The 17447-nt window shown below is 36.0% G+C and overlaps 2 protein-coding genes across 2 annotated transcripts; both read right to left on the bottom strand.

Annotated features, from left to right (window-relative positions):
- Positions 1-63: 63 nt before the first annotated feature.
- On the bottom strand, positions 64-5255 carry LOC126824278 (F-box only protein 39). The gene is made up of 5 exons (XM_050553476.2): positions 4627-5255; positions 3494-3647; positions 2536-2785; positions 2082-2243; positions 64-464 (listed from the first exon to the last, which is right to left on the bottom strand). The coding sequence occupies exons 1-5, from the start codon at positions 5253-5255 to the stop codon at positions 316-318; spliced, it is 1344 nt and encodes a 447-aa protein (XP_050409433.1). The 3' UTR covers positions 64-315.
- Positions 5256-6822: 1567 nt separating this feature from the next.
- Positions 6823-16019, bottom strand: LOC126823672 (RING finger protein 215). Its single transcript, XM_050552644.2, has 9 exons — positions 15691-16019; positions 15158-15301; positions 14244-14315; positions 13732-13817; positions 13377-13431; positions 12433-12648; positions 11503-11628; positions 10972-11074; positions 6823-10029 (listed from the first exon to the last, which is right to left on the bottom strand). Exons 1-9 carry the CDS (start codon positions 15979-15981, stop codon positions 9998-10000), a joined length of 1125 nt encoding a protein of 374 aa, XP_050408601.1. The 5' UTR covers positions 15982-16019; the 3' UTR covers positions 6823-9997.
- Positions 16020-17447: the final 1428 nt, after the last annotated feature.

The following is a 17447-nucleotide window of genomic DNA, read 5'->3' as shown; positions in this document are numbered from 1 at the left end:
ACTACAAGAATAAAATAATCAAAAAATATTATTCTTAAATATATTATTTTTCATAAAACATAGACTACAAAACTGCATGCTTTACTACACCATCTTTTTAAAATTTGATCTAATTTATTTCCAATGGCCATTTTTCACAAGAGAGTCCAAAGGAGGGTTATACATTGAGTTTCAGAATTGTTATTTCATAATGGTGCAATAATTTGCCAGATTGTTTAAATGGACAATAATTCAGAGAATATTGTGGGCTGTTAAATAAATTATTAAAACAATCTAACAAAGGATTCAGATTAGTGGGATATTCATATTTTCTAGTCATTGTGCATCTATTAGAAGATCACTTTTAATAAAAAATTTCAGATCCCTCGCTTTAAACATTGGTTCATATCTGTCTCTAATCTCACACAAATCTGTCCATTCCACTTCAGATAGACCGCATGCAGTCATATTAAAGTGACGCAGCTCTGAAAGAAAAATATCTAAAGATCATAACCGGCAAATTTAATGCAGATACACCCACTAGCACTAGCGGGGTGAGCGGGGCCACGTTTGGTCTACTGCATACAAAAAGGCTGCAGGGTGGGTTCCATATCGGTCGTATATGCCGATCAAGACAGGGGACTACAGAAAATGACTGAAACTAGATCTGACCCATCGGTCATTTTGCACGCTGGAAAAATAGCGTACGTATTTTTGAAAACCCAATTTTCAAACATGGCTACGATCGACCTTCGGTATGTAACAATAAAATTCTACAGTCTGTACAGATAAATACACACGTATGGAAGAACTTAATCTCATGATTGCATGATCTACGCCACTGTTGGCCGAAAATCATTATAACTTTGCCTATATCACAAATATTTCAGTATCAAATTATTTTATCTATGGGGGCTTCAACAAATATGTGTTCCTGAGATTAATATTTTTCACAGGGACAACCCCAATTAAACATGCATTATGCAAGAGCAAAATCTGCTTATTACAAGTCTTTCTTTAGACCTGAAATGTTATCTAAATTATCAATTAGATATTAATTAACTTATCCAGACCATAATAAACTCTCGATGTCAAGGCTAGCCTTCGATGTTGGCTGGATTAGATTCCTATATGCCGCTAACGGCCATTGATAATTTAATCCAAACAAGTGGATAATCGAGACTATGCTGTTTATATTTATGATTTTAGTAATGCTGACCGAGATTATGCAAACATTTCACCCGCTTCTTTCTCGGCTCATAGTGGATCAATTTGACTGAAATTTTCAGCAAATTACTTTTACACTATCTAGTATTTAACTATTATAGCGAGAACTGCCATCTCTTTATCTTATCTCCCATAATGTATCTTTAATATAAATTTCGTCCCGATTGACCCGTGGAAGTGTTTTAAAAACTGTTAAACTTATTGAAGGATGTAGTTTGGCGACAGATGGTGAATAAAATCTATAAAATATAGTGACTCGTTTATACAGTGTATTTTATTTTGTTAACAAATGTCATATTATTGATTCAAGTGTTATAACAGTTTCAAGTTGGATTTTTATTACACCTCAGTCAGTATTCTGACAACAAATAAATGCCTATAGGAATTTGGGGACATTCGTGTTCAAATGGTTTTGTCATTCTTTTGAGGGGGTGTTGGCTGGTCGAATGGTTAGCACGTGCGCGCTGTATCATAAGGCCTGTTAGTTACCTTAGTAACACAGTTTTAGAGAGCAGGGCTCTAAGACTTCGTTACTAAAGTTACTAAAGACCTGTCATTGAGTCAACTGGCGTGATTTCGATTTGGATTTTATCTTAGTTAAAATTTCGTGAAACAGGCCCCTGGTTGTACCTGACAAGGAGTAGGGTTGCCTGTCCAACCTCGTGGGTTTTCTCCAGGTCATCCGGTTTCCTCCCACTGCTAAAGACCCCTACGCGCAAGCGAATTATTGAAATAAAATTAAACCATATGTTAGTCCCGAAATGACCTAGTTTGTGTTAAACCCATTTCTCTTTCTTTCTCTCCCATTCTTTTGAGCGCTCATTGTTATAAACCCGCTGGAGATTTTTAGCCTCGGTGCGCTCTGCTATACTTACTGATTTTGTTTTCTTCTTGTAATTCACAGATTTGTTTTATAGCATCAACAGACACAAAAGCATTGATTGTTAGATCTTTTAGTTTCTTGCATTTATTTATCAAATTCAAGATGGCCTCATCAATAATCTCATGATTATTATCTAGCTCCATCGAAACATTGGCTGAAAAAAAAAAAGAAGAAAGAAAATAGTTATCCTGCATGGTTGTGTTTGTGTGAAAAAACGTTATTTGACGTCAGCTTCCACAAAAAAGCGATTTCGCAAAACGGGTTGCCAGACAACCCAACTGTGACTTAATTTAGATTCAGGACAGTTCTCAAAATTGTAGCTACAAAACGTAAGTGTTAGGTTCCAAATTACAATTTTCATGAACGAATTCTGATTCCTTCACATATATTATATGTCACGCAAATAGACTCATAATAAAACTTTCAAATATGTTAAGCAAAATTACCAAGGCAGTGCTTAAAATTATTTCCTATGTGCATTAAAGTAGCATGCAGATTCCACTCGGCATCATCGTCATATCCGGTCCACAGGTGAATATCTCTTAAAGGTATATCTGGCACGAGTATAGGTAATATTTCCGTGGAGTTACCAATACTTTCGAACCAAATATCAACTTCTAAACAAGGACAACTTTGTTTCAATCTTCTCCAAACAGATGTTGGTATACGATGGAAATGTGGATCACTTCTGTAAACCTATTGTAATGAAAATGTTAATTATTTCTCTATAAATATATGACGCCTTGTCTGTTTATTTAAAAGAAATTGATAGCAAAGCTGAACAAACAAAACGGGGTTATACGAGGAAATAAACATTGAAGCCAAGCGTACTGTTTTTCAGCCCCCTGAGCTAGATTTAGACCTTGGAGAGACATAGGCACTTCAAGTTCTGAGGAACCAACAACATACAAATTAAATTATATGACAAATGAAGACAGTGACGTAGCTAGGATTATTGTGACGGGGCTCGGATGCCGAGTCAATGTCCTGACATTTGAGATCATTGTCGGAGCAAATTCTTGTGAACGAGAGGATTAGCGATACTACTAACTGGACGGTTCACTATAACCGTGAATATGATAGGGATGAGCTGGTATAAGACCACAGAGGAGTGGGAAAATGGTGACATAATGGAATCGAGTGCTTACGACACGAAAAAGGATTCAGATAGCGACGCATAATATACACCGAGATTTAAATTTTTTGGGACAAGGCCTGTGGAGGGGGAGGGGCTGTCGCCGTGCACCCCTTCGCTACGCTACTGCATAAAGAAGTGAATTACTAAAATAAATGATAAACCGTATTTGTTCGAATAAAATATAAGTTAGGCTCAAACAACCCAATTGAGAGAAAAAACATATCGGCCCATTTACAATATAATTAAACAACATTTTAATTTTATACCTTGATACTGAAATTTCTTAGTTTACCACTGGCACTGGTCGTAAGGATTTCAATGATGGCTTCTGAGATACAATTGTAATTTATAGACAAAAATCTCAAATTAGTGAACCCCGCAATGATACCTCGAAATCGCTTCACTTGAAAAACAGCAAGTCTGAAAGTCAGATAGGAAATAGTCTTATTCGTTATTACCTTGCCGTAATTAATGTGATCCTAATATTCACTATTCAAGACACAATGAACATTTTAAAATCGGTACACGAGTCGTGTACTCTATGGTTTCGGGCGTCATTTATGATGAACAAAGAAAACTATATCCTACAAGACAATGCGGAAGTAATTAATAACAGCTGATTCACAAACGACAAAAAAATTTAACACAACACAGTTCTATGGATAACAATCACTATATTATATCCATGGTGTTGTGTCATAGTATGTTCAATCGCTAAATGCCATTCAAAGATTATATCAGACAAAATGATTTAAAAACAAAACCCGTAGAATGGACTAAACAAGTGGTTCGCGTCAACGAAATTAATCTAAGAAACATGACCGGATTAAAAGCTGTAGAGGTTTCTAAGTACTGAATATGATCCACCGCTCCCAAATGATTCGAATTAATTAAAACTTCACAATATACCACAGAATAATATGTGTGTATTTATTTGTTTTTGTTTTTTTTATTTATTGCAGAGCCCCTTTATGCTTGCCCTATTCTAGCTTACGATAGACCCCCAAAACAGAGCGAAACGAATAAATAAGACTAAATTTAATGCTAGGTTCCCAATGTCGTGCGATGCGCTATGATAAGATTGTCCCTTTATGTTGAGTCCACGATCTGGTACGTGCAGATACGTTCGGGTACGTTTCGATACTATCAACACAATTGCTACGACTGACCTCAATGTATGATAAGACCTAATAGGATCATCACGATTACTCCACGATTAAAACCACGATTTCAATCGTAGCGCGAATCGTGATGATATTATCAGGTAAATTATAATTCTGAACGTTACGGCTAGGCTTCACTGTTATTTCAAACGTATATCGGTAATAAATAGAAACTATTGTGTTCCTGTGTATTTCTTTTTCGATTACTAAATACCAATGAAGCAATCTAAACTAACCTTGAGTGGAAAAAATCTTCAAGGCATAGGTCATCAACGCTTTCACCAGATGCTTCACGAACAGCTTCAAGAATCTTACAACCCATGGTTAGAGGGCATTGAGCTGAACTCATATCAAAGGTCCGAAGATGACTTTGATTTCTAAAAAACTTTACAAAACTGTCAACTAATTTCTCTCGGACATTGTCATACTTCCAAAATCTTTCTAGCTCCAAGCGTTCCAGCTCAAAATCATATATTCGAGCCGATTCTATGTTCTGAAAAAAATCCTCCATAGTTTTTTGAATAATTTTACAGGTATGCGAAGATGGATGACTGCATGATAATGTTAGATATCTAATAAATGATCCGTATTTTTCTGAAAATTTAACGGCAATCTGTCCAATTTGTGACGCCTTGTATCCGCCTATCTCAAAAGATCTTGATCGCCATAATCGCGGGGTTTCGAAAATACGACACCAGTTTTTGCAAGTCAGTGCCATATTGGCACGATCGCCATCGCCCAGATAACCATAGACCTCTATTAAAGCTATATCAGGCAAATTTTTCCATGCTATTGAATCCATAGATGACCAATAATTACCGTTCCTTATCCAGCTAGCAATTTCACTGACCCACGACAACGCCATTAGCTACATGCGGCACCCACGATAATAGGTGAATTGTGTCATCGCTTGGATCGTGACGTTCATTGCATTATGACGTTTTTTGCATTCCTTCATTACTACATAATAACCAACTTTATGTTGATATCGGTTCCATCCATAATCAGAAGTAATCGCAAAAGTATAGCTTCGCGTAAATGGCCTCGTGAAAACCCACATAGGGTCAATTGCACTGTTTATCTAGCCAAATATCTTTTAGTCCTACAGCCAAAATTTCCAGCTTGCTTAGAAACACAATTCCGCTACAAGGTCCTCGAAGCAAAAACAGTACATTTCCGGAAAGCTTATAATTATGTTTTTGTCTCTTTCAGGACCCGTAAGAGGTGTGGGCGTGGAGTGTTACACCTGTCCAGGGGCTCGAACGCATGCCGAGCAATGTCTTAAAACAAAATTGTTGGTATAAAGTAAAATAAAATACACTGTTACATGATCGTAGAGTAGAAAAACACGATGACTTTTTTGAATGAGGAAAAAATGGTAAATTGTAAACTATAAATCACCTATCTGGTCCTTAGCGCCGTGGAGCCCAGTCCCACCTTGTTCCGTTTAAAGCTATCGTCATCGTCAGGGTATCCTGGCCTAGCCCGGGCCTGTAGAACGTTACAGTGATCGCTCTAGGTAGGCTGTCTGGTATCCGATCATTAAAAACGAAACTGAAAGCGAGACTTTTGCTTTCGTCTTCGTTTCTTTAGGCGCTAAAACTCTCTACGTTTATCGATATATTGCCAATTGCGGACCTTTTTCCGACCAGTGTGTTTGAGCAAAGTGACCTCCACTTACCCCAGATTAATCCAAATGTCTTTCAAAACTTTTCGAGCGCAGGGGGAGAGATAGAGACAGAGACAATCTCCCCCCTTCCCCAACTCTCCCTCGCCGAGTAGCTTTCCCAGGGCCCGGATGTCGCTGTCGCGGGCTCTGGTCTCTTTTTTATAGATTAGTCCGATGGGAGCAGAAATCAAATCTTCGGCGAATTTTCCCTGCAACGAGTGACTTATCAACGAGACCTGCCGACTAGCAACGATGTGCAATAGTAAGGTGGTTATCCTTCTACCAGTAATACAAAATCAACCAACGGAATAACTTCGCTGGCTCGCTAGCCTGGAGGTCGGGTGTTCGATCCCTGCATTGGCCGAGAAAGTTCATCCAGATTTTCCGACGTGGTTTCCCCTTTGTCAGTGGTGCAGAACGGAGGGCCTGACAAGGACAGCTGTCTAGTCCTTCGGATGAGAAGAAAAACCGAGGTCCCGTGTATATATTGGAATGCACGTAAAAGATCCCCCTGGCAGTTGGAATTCGATATAAGAGTAGGCGATTGTGCCGCTGCCCGGGCAAAATTTCCCTTATAGCACACTGTATGGCGTATGCCCGTCTTCATTAGCCCAGTATAGGAGCAGAACAGTAGGACGTTAAACCCCATTTCATTTCATTTCATTTCGATTGGAACTTGGCGGTCAAACCCACCAAGTCAGTCCTTATAACGCTAGGACTGCATTGTCATGACAAGGCATCTCAGTGACAATAAGTGAACATCTTTAATATTTGTTACACATTTATTGCACAAAACAATTGTTTATATCATAAATAAAACTACATAAATTTAACAAGCTTCTACACAATAAAATAAATAAATTAATATTTTAGAAGATTTATATTAATAATATCAACTCGATAACTGTCCCGGGCTTCAATGCACAAAATATACAATATGTAAGTAAACATACACAAATCAACTTCAATATAGACCTCTGTATAGTGAAATTTCCGATACGTTTGGGACGCTTAATTACCTGAACGTACGTTCATAGACTTCATGCAGTCTGAAATATCCACGTAGGTTCATAGACTTCATATAGTCTGAAATAACTGACTCTTTCTCTGGTCGTCAACCATCAAAATAGTCATTAAGCAGGAATTGTAATAGTCATGTATTTCGGACAGACTAGAATTATGCTAGATTTATGTGAGCGCAAGTCTTACGTTCGGTGTGTGCAACGAAGTCTGTGTGAAAGAAAATAGTATCCGTAAGTCACGCGGTCGGGATTTATATGCCATTCATTGTTGCCATTCATTATAGGCCCACTTCCACGATTTTTTAAAATATATTCTACAAATCAATCCACAGATTAAACTATCCAATAATAAATCTATAATCGCTATAAATCAACAAAAATTACAAGTAATACATGTCATACATCAGAATCCATTTCCAGGCGACAATTTTAATCATCAGGCTATTCAAACCAATTCATTTTTTTTTCTTCCGGTAAAAACGTACCATCTATTCGGTTTTGTAAGCGATGCTAGTTTCCAATGTCAAAACATAATAATTTTGAAGTATGAGCTTATAAGTAGAACTCAATCATTTTTGGTTTTACAATATTCTTCATAACCAAAAAAATAAGAAGCAAGATTTTAATTTGGTGTGATCTTAGCTGATGTTTTATCATCTACTTTCTGTCGCTGAAATGATCACTAGGTAACACAGTAATTATTTCTCTAGAATCAGAAATAAATTACAAGCGGCAGTGACGGATGCAGGCTAGTTTGTTAGGGGGGTAGGGGATCTTCCCTCCGAGCAAAATCGGGGTATCGGCAATCTCGAATTTACACGTTTCATATAGAAACAGATTTATAAGTGAATAGTTTATACTGTCATTTAAGGGGAGGGGTGTTCGGGGGCCCTAGCCCCCTCCCCCACCTTTATCCGCCACTGGCAAACGGGATGCATAATTAATAAACAATCCTAAAACACACTCAAGTTCTTATATAGGATAATACAAGAATTAATGAATTAATTAAAGGTCCGGGTTTACCTAGGGCCCTATAGTAGATAAACCCGGCCTTGATTAATTCATTATAAAAATGCTGAATTTATTGTAAACACATCTGTTATTATTTATAGTTTCAGATCCATTTATAGTTGAACACATTGTGGTTGAAACCTGTACAAGACTAAACTTTGGTATTTCTTTTTTGAACAGCTAAAACTATTTACCCGCATGTTACCGGGGTAACATTGTTATAACTATCTAAAATCGTGCTTGTGCGCATATGTCCATATTAAAGATAACGATTTAAAAACAATAGAAACGAAGGCGACAACTATTTCAAAATCAATTTAAAAACGGATCCAGTCCATATCGACATCCCCACTGTATTATTTTATAAGACATACTCTGGTCACTAAGTTGCCCATAAAATAATCAAAATGTTTGATTGGAAAACAATTACTAATATATTTAGGCGACGTTCCCAAGAGTATGCTCTCAATTTTATCAAGCTTAATAAATATATTTGTAGCAGTTGTCCATGTATTATAGTTTATTACTTGCTCCAGTTACTAGATTATATTCAACTGTGTTTATTGATTTTTATAAGAATAATAAAATTCAAATAGACAGGAAGACGATTTGTTAAAGTTTCTTTTTTGTGACAACGCTTATCCAATTTTATTGGCAGTAAAAGACCTATTTATAACGGTTGTCGTCACCCGTCGTCGTCAGTTTAAAGATAGTAGCCGGGGGGGGGGGGGTGTCACTGTGAGCATAGCAAAAAGGTCCCGATTCGATCTGGTTACCGCTTGTCAGTGATGCAGGGCGGAAGGTCTGACTAAGAAAAACGTCTAGTCATTCAGACGTGGTGAAAGACCAAAGTTCAGTTTATACCATTGGCAAAAGTTTAAAGATCCCTTAACAGCTAGAAATTGAAATAAGCCCATAGCGTCTCACGGGGCTGCTTTATTTGCTCTTTATCGTCATTAGTCCGTTTAGTGTAGAAAAGTCTCATTTCATTTTATTTACCCGTATCAGAAACGGTAATAGTAACGACAGCTGCAGCAAAGAAAATCAACGAGGATAACCACGTGGCCATTTTGTCGTTTTACACCCACAGACCGCCATGTTGAAACTTTGGTGTTATAATTTCCGTTAATAAACGTTACACAAATATGTTTATAGATTTATACATAAAGCAACCATTTAGTAACCGCTGCTGGATTAGGTTTCAAAAGCTGTTTGAATTTCTAGTTTTGTGATAATCTCACTAAGTTTCAATTTATACTGGCAACATCACCGAAAAGATGAATCTTTCGTATCAAGGCATAGTTATTCTTCATTCGCAACAGAGAGCTTTTATACCACATGGAGTTTTATGGGGGCGTTTATGTTGCCGTCACACTTTCTTTAAAATGTATTCTAATCCGTCAATAATAGGTCCCTGAACACTTCACGACTACATTTGGTGTGGACGAAACTGGGAATGTGACTCACAAAATCTTATTGAATTTGAATTTGAAAGTTACTTTTTTCATCAGTTATATAAAATAATGAGCGTTCTTGATTGAACGAATTCGAATTTGAAAATGATTTTTGACAGTTATATAATTGGCTGAAGGTATGAATGTTGTGATTGTATTGATATGTAGCCTTTTATAGGTCACAGTTCAGCATTTACAGACGTTGAAGTTAACTGTCAATTTAACAACTATTGCTGAATGTTGCCCTAAAATTTTATAAACAGGTTCGGCTTAATTCTGATGAAACTTCTTAGTCAAAAAGGTAACACATCACTCTTGTTGTTGGTTGTCTGCTGCCATTTATGAGACCCCAGGAGGGTTGTTTGGTCTTAAAAAAACATTTCTATTATGATATGTTGTTGTAGGGGGGGGGGGGTGTAATAATCTACAATATCAAACCAACTTCTTTACTTTATTCATCATCACATTCATTTTGAAAGACTTCTAAAAAGAAAGAGATTACAAAGTTCATTTATAACCTTAAAATATAAAGATTATTAATTTAGCTGAGATTAATACCTCCTAATGCTACCTGAAAGGAGTAACATATATGGGTACAGTAAGTAATGTCACCTAAAAGGCATAGCATGCGTGGATACTATAAGTAATGCCATTTGAAGGGGTTGGCATAAATGGGTATAGTAAGTAATGCCACATGAATGGGGTGACATAAATCAGTACAGTAAATAATGGCACCCGAGGGAGGTAACATAACTAGGCAGGCTACAGTTAGTAATACCACATGAAGGGAGTAGCATAAATGGAGACAGTAAGTAATGCCACCCTAAAGGGGTGATATAAATAGGCACTGTCTGTAATGCCACCTAAGGGAGTAATATAAATGGGTACTGGAAGTAATGCCACGTGAAGGGGGTAACATGAATTGGAACTGGAGGTAATGCTACCTGAAGGGAGTAAACATAAATGGGTACCATAAGTAATGCCACATGAGGCGGGAGAAACATAAATGGGTACAGTTAACAGTACATAATGCCACCTGAAGCAGGAGTAACATAATGGGTATTGTAAGTAATGCCACATGCAGCGGGTCACATAAATGGGTAATGAAATTGTATCTCCTTGTCAGTGTTGCAGGAAGAAAAAGGAAAGGTGTCCAATTTTAGTGGCAGTATGATAAAGATCCCCTGACAGTTTGAAATCCAAATAAGATTAGGCTATAGCTCAGATATATGTCATGGGCAACATTTCCGTCATAGCATACTGTATATCATCTGGCCGTCTTCAGTAGCTCAGTAGGTGAAGAAAAGAAAGACTTAAAACCTATTTCATTCAATCATAATACAACTCCATAATCATAACAATATTCTTGACATTGCATATTCAAGTAGACAAATATTAAAATGAAAGTAGAATGAGTATACTTACCTATAATATTGAGCTTACATAAGGGACAAGTTCTATTATGAACTAACCAGGGATCCACACATCTGGTATGGAATTGATGAAGACATGGAAGAACTCGTAATTTCTGGATAAGGAAGAGAGATACAGATTAAATTTCAAGTTATACCATCAACTATATTCATAGATTAGATGCAGTTTTAATTAAGAATTAATCACTCAACTTTACCTACAATAAATATATAATAAATACATTGCAAAAAATATATAATAATCTCTTTTACTTAACTGATTTGGTCAGATGTTTGTACTTTAATGTGTTTTTTATGTGCACTTAATTTAAAGTCCCTTATACTATTCTGTTTTGGGGGCCATTGTGGCTCAGTACATAAAGCGTTGACTCACTAACCAAGAACCTTGGAGTGCAAGCAAAAGAACCCTTGGCCACTGTTGGGTCCAAATTTCCCTCATAGCACAATGCAGCTATATCCTTGTCTTCACTGGCTGGGTTGGTGCAGAATACTAGGACAATAAGCTCTGTTTCATTTCACCTACCTGTTTTTGGAAGAAAATGTCCAGGCATATAGCACAAATATCCTCTTCCTTTTTTGATCTATCAACAATATATTTACGAGTTTGCATCATAGATAATGCTTGATGAGCCAATTTCCTAAGTGAGGCCTGAAATCAGATTAAATCAAATTAACTCAGATAACTTAAATTGCTAAACTTTTATTGTAAGTTGTGTAATGTTTAACACAAGTCTTGCATAGATAAGTCCATCCCAAAGGTGTCAAAAGAAGGACCTTCACCTCATAATTTTGCCAGTTGTTCAATTTTTGTTTGATCAGATTAGCAAGATATCTTTTCCTAATAATAAAATACACAAAAACAACCTATAAACTTAAAGCACCATTAGGTAAGATAAGAGCTGATAGTTCTCGCTATAATAGTTAAAAAATAGATAATGAAAAGAGAATATGCTGAAAAGTTCAGTCAAATTACTTCACTCTGATCCAAGCTATTGGCAATACAATAAATACCGGTAGTCTAGCATCGATTGTCATTAATACTGCTGTTACAATAATAAACAAAGTCTCAATTATCCATTTTTTTCGGTTATTTCATTAACAACAAAACATACTCAAATCTACTAAATATCAGAGCCATCTGAATTATATAACATTTAATTATATAACATTTCAGGCCTAAAGAAAGACATGCAATAGGCAGATTTAGCTCATGTATAATGCATGTTTAACTTTCTTTATTGTGCTTCAAGGTTAAATTCTTTGAAATTATAATTTTATCGCATGTTATTTGATTGACAGATACATTCTCCAGCCAGTCAATTTGACTACCATTCAGTCAAGTCTGGCAAATATGACTGAAATAAGAGCCCCGGTCGAAGCTGAAACTAATTCTTCTGTTTGCTTACAACTTTTTAAAGAGGAGATTTCAATTACTATAAAGAGCATACACTACCTCAAGATGTGGATCTCCCCATTCTCCATTCCACCTTCTACTTTTCACAACAAGCATCATCATCATTAGAAATAAGAGAGTATAAAAACAGTTCCAGAATATACCAGGATCAGTCTTGCCTTTCTGTAGTTTTTTACCATCGGTACCCAGACATATAACTCCTACACCCACTGTACTGCGACCACAAGTTGACCACATAGTTATAGTGGGAAATTTCTACAACAACACCATTTATATATTTAAAATTCATTCTTTTTTTTAAAGATAATTATATCGATATCTGATAGAACTTTAGTTTTGCATTCCAGTAAGTTCAAATTTCAAATACCTTGAAGTTCAAATTTCTGCACATAAAGTGTACATCTAGGGGTATTTCTTAAACAACAACTCTATATATTTTAAATTCTTTTTTTTAGTTCACACCACCAGTATCAGAAAGAGCTTAATTTTGCATTCCTCTAAGTCTGAATTTCATCAAACCCCTTTAAGTTCATATTTTACTACATAAACTGAACTTAAAGAAAGGAATAGACTAACATGTGGTATTTTTTTCTTTTCAATGCTTGCCTGTGCGATGTGAGGATATAATTTTGGCAAATAAGCAGCGTTTCCAGCTATTCTTCATTAAATTCAACTACCATGGGTTGTTTAAGGTGCACACCAATGTGTACATGCATGTAAATTGGTGTTTAGTAACCATCCAAACAACCAGGATCACTCTCCTCATCCAGACACCACCTCAAACAAGGGAAAACCAGGATCGAAAACTCTTGAGAGACCAGTGTTCTTCTACCGCTTGACACTTTAAAGAATTAATCTTTTTTATGTGCACCATAGTCATCAAATGGTCAAACGAATCTGGCCTTATATGTAATGGGGTTTAACGACGTACTGTTCTGCCCGGACGGACTTAATAAAAGCTATAACAAAATGTTGTTACTCACAATTAGTCCTTGTTTGGTGTTATTAATAAATACTTTAGCCTTAACTCGTAATTTACTGTGAAATAATAAAAAGACTATTTAAAACTAATATGACAATTCTGTGGAAATAATGTTTAACTTTTAGTACAAACTTGGTCCTGATCATATTGAGTCTTTAAGATTGATCTTGACACCTACTGGAGACTCAATTAAATAAATCCAACAATTTTCTCACAGCAGCATGGATAAGATAGAAGTTATTTAAGAAAAATACCCATATCGATCTAGCTTGATCAAGATCCAATTCAAATAGACCCAAATACTTGAGACCTGGTTTGCTAAGTTAGACCAACCAGGTTATAAATATTATATTTACCTCATAAGTAGGGTGAGAAATGAAGTAATATTGGTTTTATCTTGTATTAGTACAACAGGCTTGGCAAATTCTTGTCCTATATCAAACTGAAACATACAACAATAACTGAACCAAGTCTTTTCTGAAATGGGATAAATGCTATGCCAGTTTTTTGGAGCAGGAAGACAGGCAGTTTTTTTTTGCGAAAATACCAAGACAAAATAATTAGATAACCTATCAAAAATTAAAAAACAATGAAGATAACAATACCAGAATGGAAGGACAGATAGAGTTGATTTAAATATTCCGCTCTTAACTTTGTTTGGCATAAGATAATCAAGGTATATCATTTGTTTGTACTCCTGCAAATAAGTAAGGAATATAAAAATAGTTTCTGAAAAAGTGAAGATTTTAACCGCACTTTGCAAATTAACAATTCCTGCCAAATTAAAATTTTTAAATCCTTATGCAACTTAATATCAAAATGAAGATTTAACAACTTTTTGTACAAGATACACTCTCTCAGTAATTACCTGTTTAACTAGTTTTTGATTTAAACTTAATATTATTATAGCTGAAGCACCAAACATGATAGCATTCTTTACCTGAAAAAGAAAGTGTAAAGTGTAAACCATGACACTGGTAGACTAGGAAGATCTTGGCCCTCGGTAAACTGGTTTCCTTGGGACCCATTGCAGTGAAGAATATGTGACATAATCTACACTATCGATATTCAGCGTTCTGAAAACCCTTTGCCAGAAACTTGTTAATGTGATAGAGATACAATTTATTGAAAAACCAATTTCCAAATGGGGTCTAAGGCACTCTATGGGTCCCTGACCTCTCTTCCAGGATTTCTATAAAAATTAGTACATGTATTAAATCATCATCATGCCATATTTTAATATATTGTAGGATCACAATACGGTCATCAAGAGTAACCATTTGGAATAAAAGTTTAAAGGGACAATAACACTCTTGCTGGCTTGAAAGCTCCAGAAAATAAATAATATCTCTAAGTACTAGATGTTTAAGTGTCCTACCTGTTGTGTAAATTATCCATTACATCCTATTTTACTTATCCAGAAAATATTTTTAAATCGAAGTTTCATTTGAAAAGGTTTATGTTAGACGTTTCAAACCATTATGTTGAATTTTTCAAAATTTTTAAATAAGGTGTGTTAAGATGAAATTTGTATCATCAATTAATTGAAATATTCTAAAATAGTACAATTTGTTGACCAGAATAAAGATTGGGACATATTATTCAGTTACAACAAGAGTGGTATTGAGCCTTTAAAGGGCCAATATCTGACCCAAAAAGCTACGAGTAGCTTATCTCTTGACCATTTGTGTCTCGAAATGCCTCAAGGTTTTGAGCGATGTTTTTTATACCAGCACAAATAACATATCTCTGTGAATATTAATTTTAAATAACATAACCTACCCTATCCATTACACCAGGACATTCTCCTGTTCTGTTCTCCATTGATGCATCGGTTGATTGAGGTGAATAATGGAAGACACCAATCCAATCCATGGGTAGCCTGGCAAACCCTTTCTCATCATCTGTACCACATTCTGTTGGTATCTTTAGAATAAGAATAAAACACTTAAGGATCGGATTTGGGAGGAGGTGCATGGGTTAGAATCATTAGCTACTGTGAGATTTTGCAAATTTTTGCACTGTGTGGTTTCAAGCACTGTTTGACTTCATAAACCGGAGGCTATTAAAGTAATGCTAGTTTAATTGATTTGTATTTTTGTATTGGACCAATACTGAATTCCAATTTGTATTTTTATTTTCGAATATTAAGGAAAATATTGAGTTAATAAGAGTTAAGAGGTTTAGCTCCTTTAATTTGAATAAATATAAAATAATTAAATATCTCCAAAATTTTCCCCTCGAAATGTCGCCTAACCTTAATACCGACAGCCTCAAACAATTAATTTAAAATTTGAAAATGTATTGATTCATACCAAATGGAGTCTTCCTTCAGCCTCTTTCACACTGCCAGCTGATGCGAACCAGCCTCTGACATTGGCTGTCAAACTGGAAATGTCAAAAAGATCTCCATTTTTAGAAACCCGTTTCTGGAACTGTGTTTTCTCATCTCTCTTCACATCAACAAAGGCTACAGTGTCACTAATAGCAAGAATAGGAGTAGCAGAAAGGGTAATGATAATGAAAGTTGCAAATACTGAATTCCTTCTGTAAAATTTTGTTAAACTAAACAATATCCGAAAAATTATGCAGTCGTTCACCGACATGTTTGTTTTGATTCGCGGTACGCACGGTTATCCAGTCGTAAGATTTTATATTGATATTTCGAAGACTTGACAATCAAACATTTAATTAAGGGGAGATAATCCCTATTGTTAGCAGACGAACTGGAGGCAGACCACCATTAATTTCCCCCATTGACTTCAATGTTAATTCTGGCCTCTTTGCCCACCTCCAACTTTTCCCCAAATTTTCGTTGGGCTGAATGTTTTTCCCTACAGACAGAGGAACAAATGGTCATGTCTTTGCACTAAAATTTATATGAGGTTGACCACCAAAATTTTGAGATACACAAACTTGAAGAAGCATACTAAAAAAATGTAAGTTGCCGTACATATCGCCGTGGCCAACCTGATAACCCCTGTTATCCTTCCGCCTCAAAATCATGAATATTTACCAAAACCTGGCAGAAAATGTTAATTCAAACCCTCTTCGTGTATTCTAGACCAAAAAATCAACAAAAATGGGCATGCAAAAGGTGAGAAAAGAGAGAGAGAATTGCTATAAATATACCGAGATGGTGAAATTTAATGGTGGTCTGCCTCCAACTAGAGATCAGCCCATATATCTATTGTTGTAAAACACAATGTGAAATGTTTGTTGTAAATGAAATGAAATGGGGTTTAACATCCTACTGTTCTGCTCCGAACTGGGTTAATGAAGACAGGCATACAGCCTACTCTTATATCGAATTCCAACTGTCAAAGGATCTTTTATATGCACGGATTGCACGCCAATGTGTACATGGGACCTCAGCTTTTTGTCCCATACGAATGACTAGACAACTGTCCTTGTCAGGCCCTCCCTCCTGCAATATTGACAAGGGGGAGCAACGCCGGAAAATCTGGATGAACTTTCTCGGCCAATGCAGGGATCGACCACCCGACCTCCAGGCTAGTCAGCCAGCATCTTACCCACATAGCCACCGTGATCCCCATGTTTGTTGTAACTTCCATACTCATGCTTGTACATGTAGTTGAGAATAAACTATTATTATTATTATCTATTGTAAAAACTGTCTCTGATACATGATAAAGTGACTTTTTTTTGTAAGTAATTATAAGTATATTAAAATTGCTGCTATATAAATGTATGTACTTATATTTAATCTCTGTAAGTTTCTGTACATCTTTATGGCTATTGAACTGTTTCGACTGGGTTTGATTAAGTGTAAGGTACAAGGTACAAGAAACTTAGAACAAAAAATCTGTTGCAAAAAACATGACCTCAGACAGAAGTTTAGGTAAAGCCATCAAAGCATGATTTGTGACCTATTTGCTGTTGCTGATTACCTTTTATACTTACACAGATGCCGATAAGGTATCCCCCATGGACTCTTGCACAAGTTCCATGGTATCCCTTACTATAAATTACAGTAACAAATGATGAATTTATAGATTTCATTCTTTCCAGTAAACTGCTTAAGAGTGCGAGTCATATATTTGCTTGAAAA

The sequence above is a fragment of the Patella vulgata genome, chromosome 6, assembly GCF_932274485.2.
Source record: "Patella vulgata chromosome 6, xgPatVulg1.2, whole genome shotgun sequence".
Classification (NCBI taxonomy): Eukaryota; Metazoa; Mollusca; class Gastropoda; family Patellidae; genus Patella; species Patella vulgata.
The sequence above is the reverse complement of the archived record's forward strand: the minus strand, read 5'-3'. Positions and strand labels throughout refer to the sequence as shown.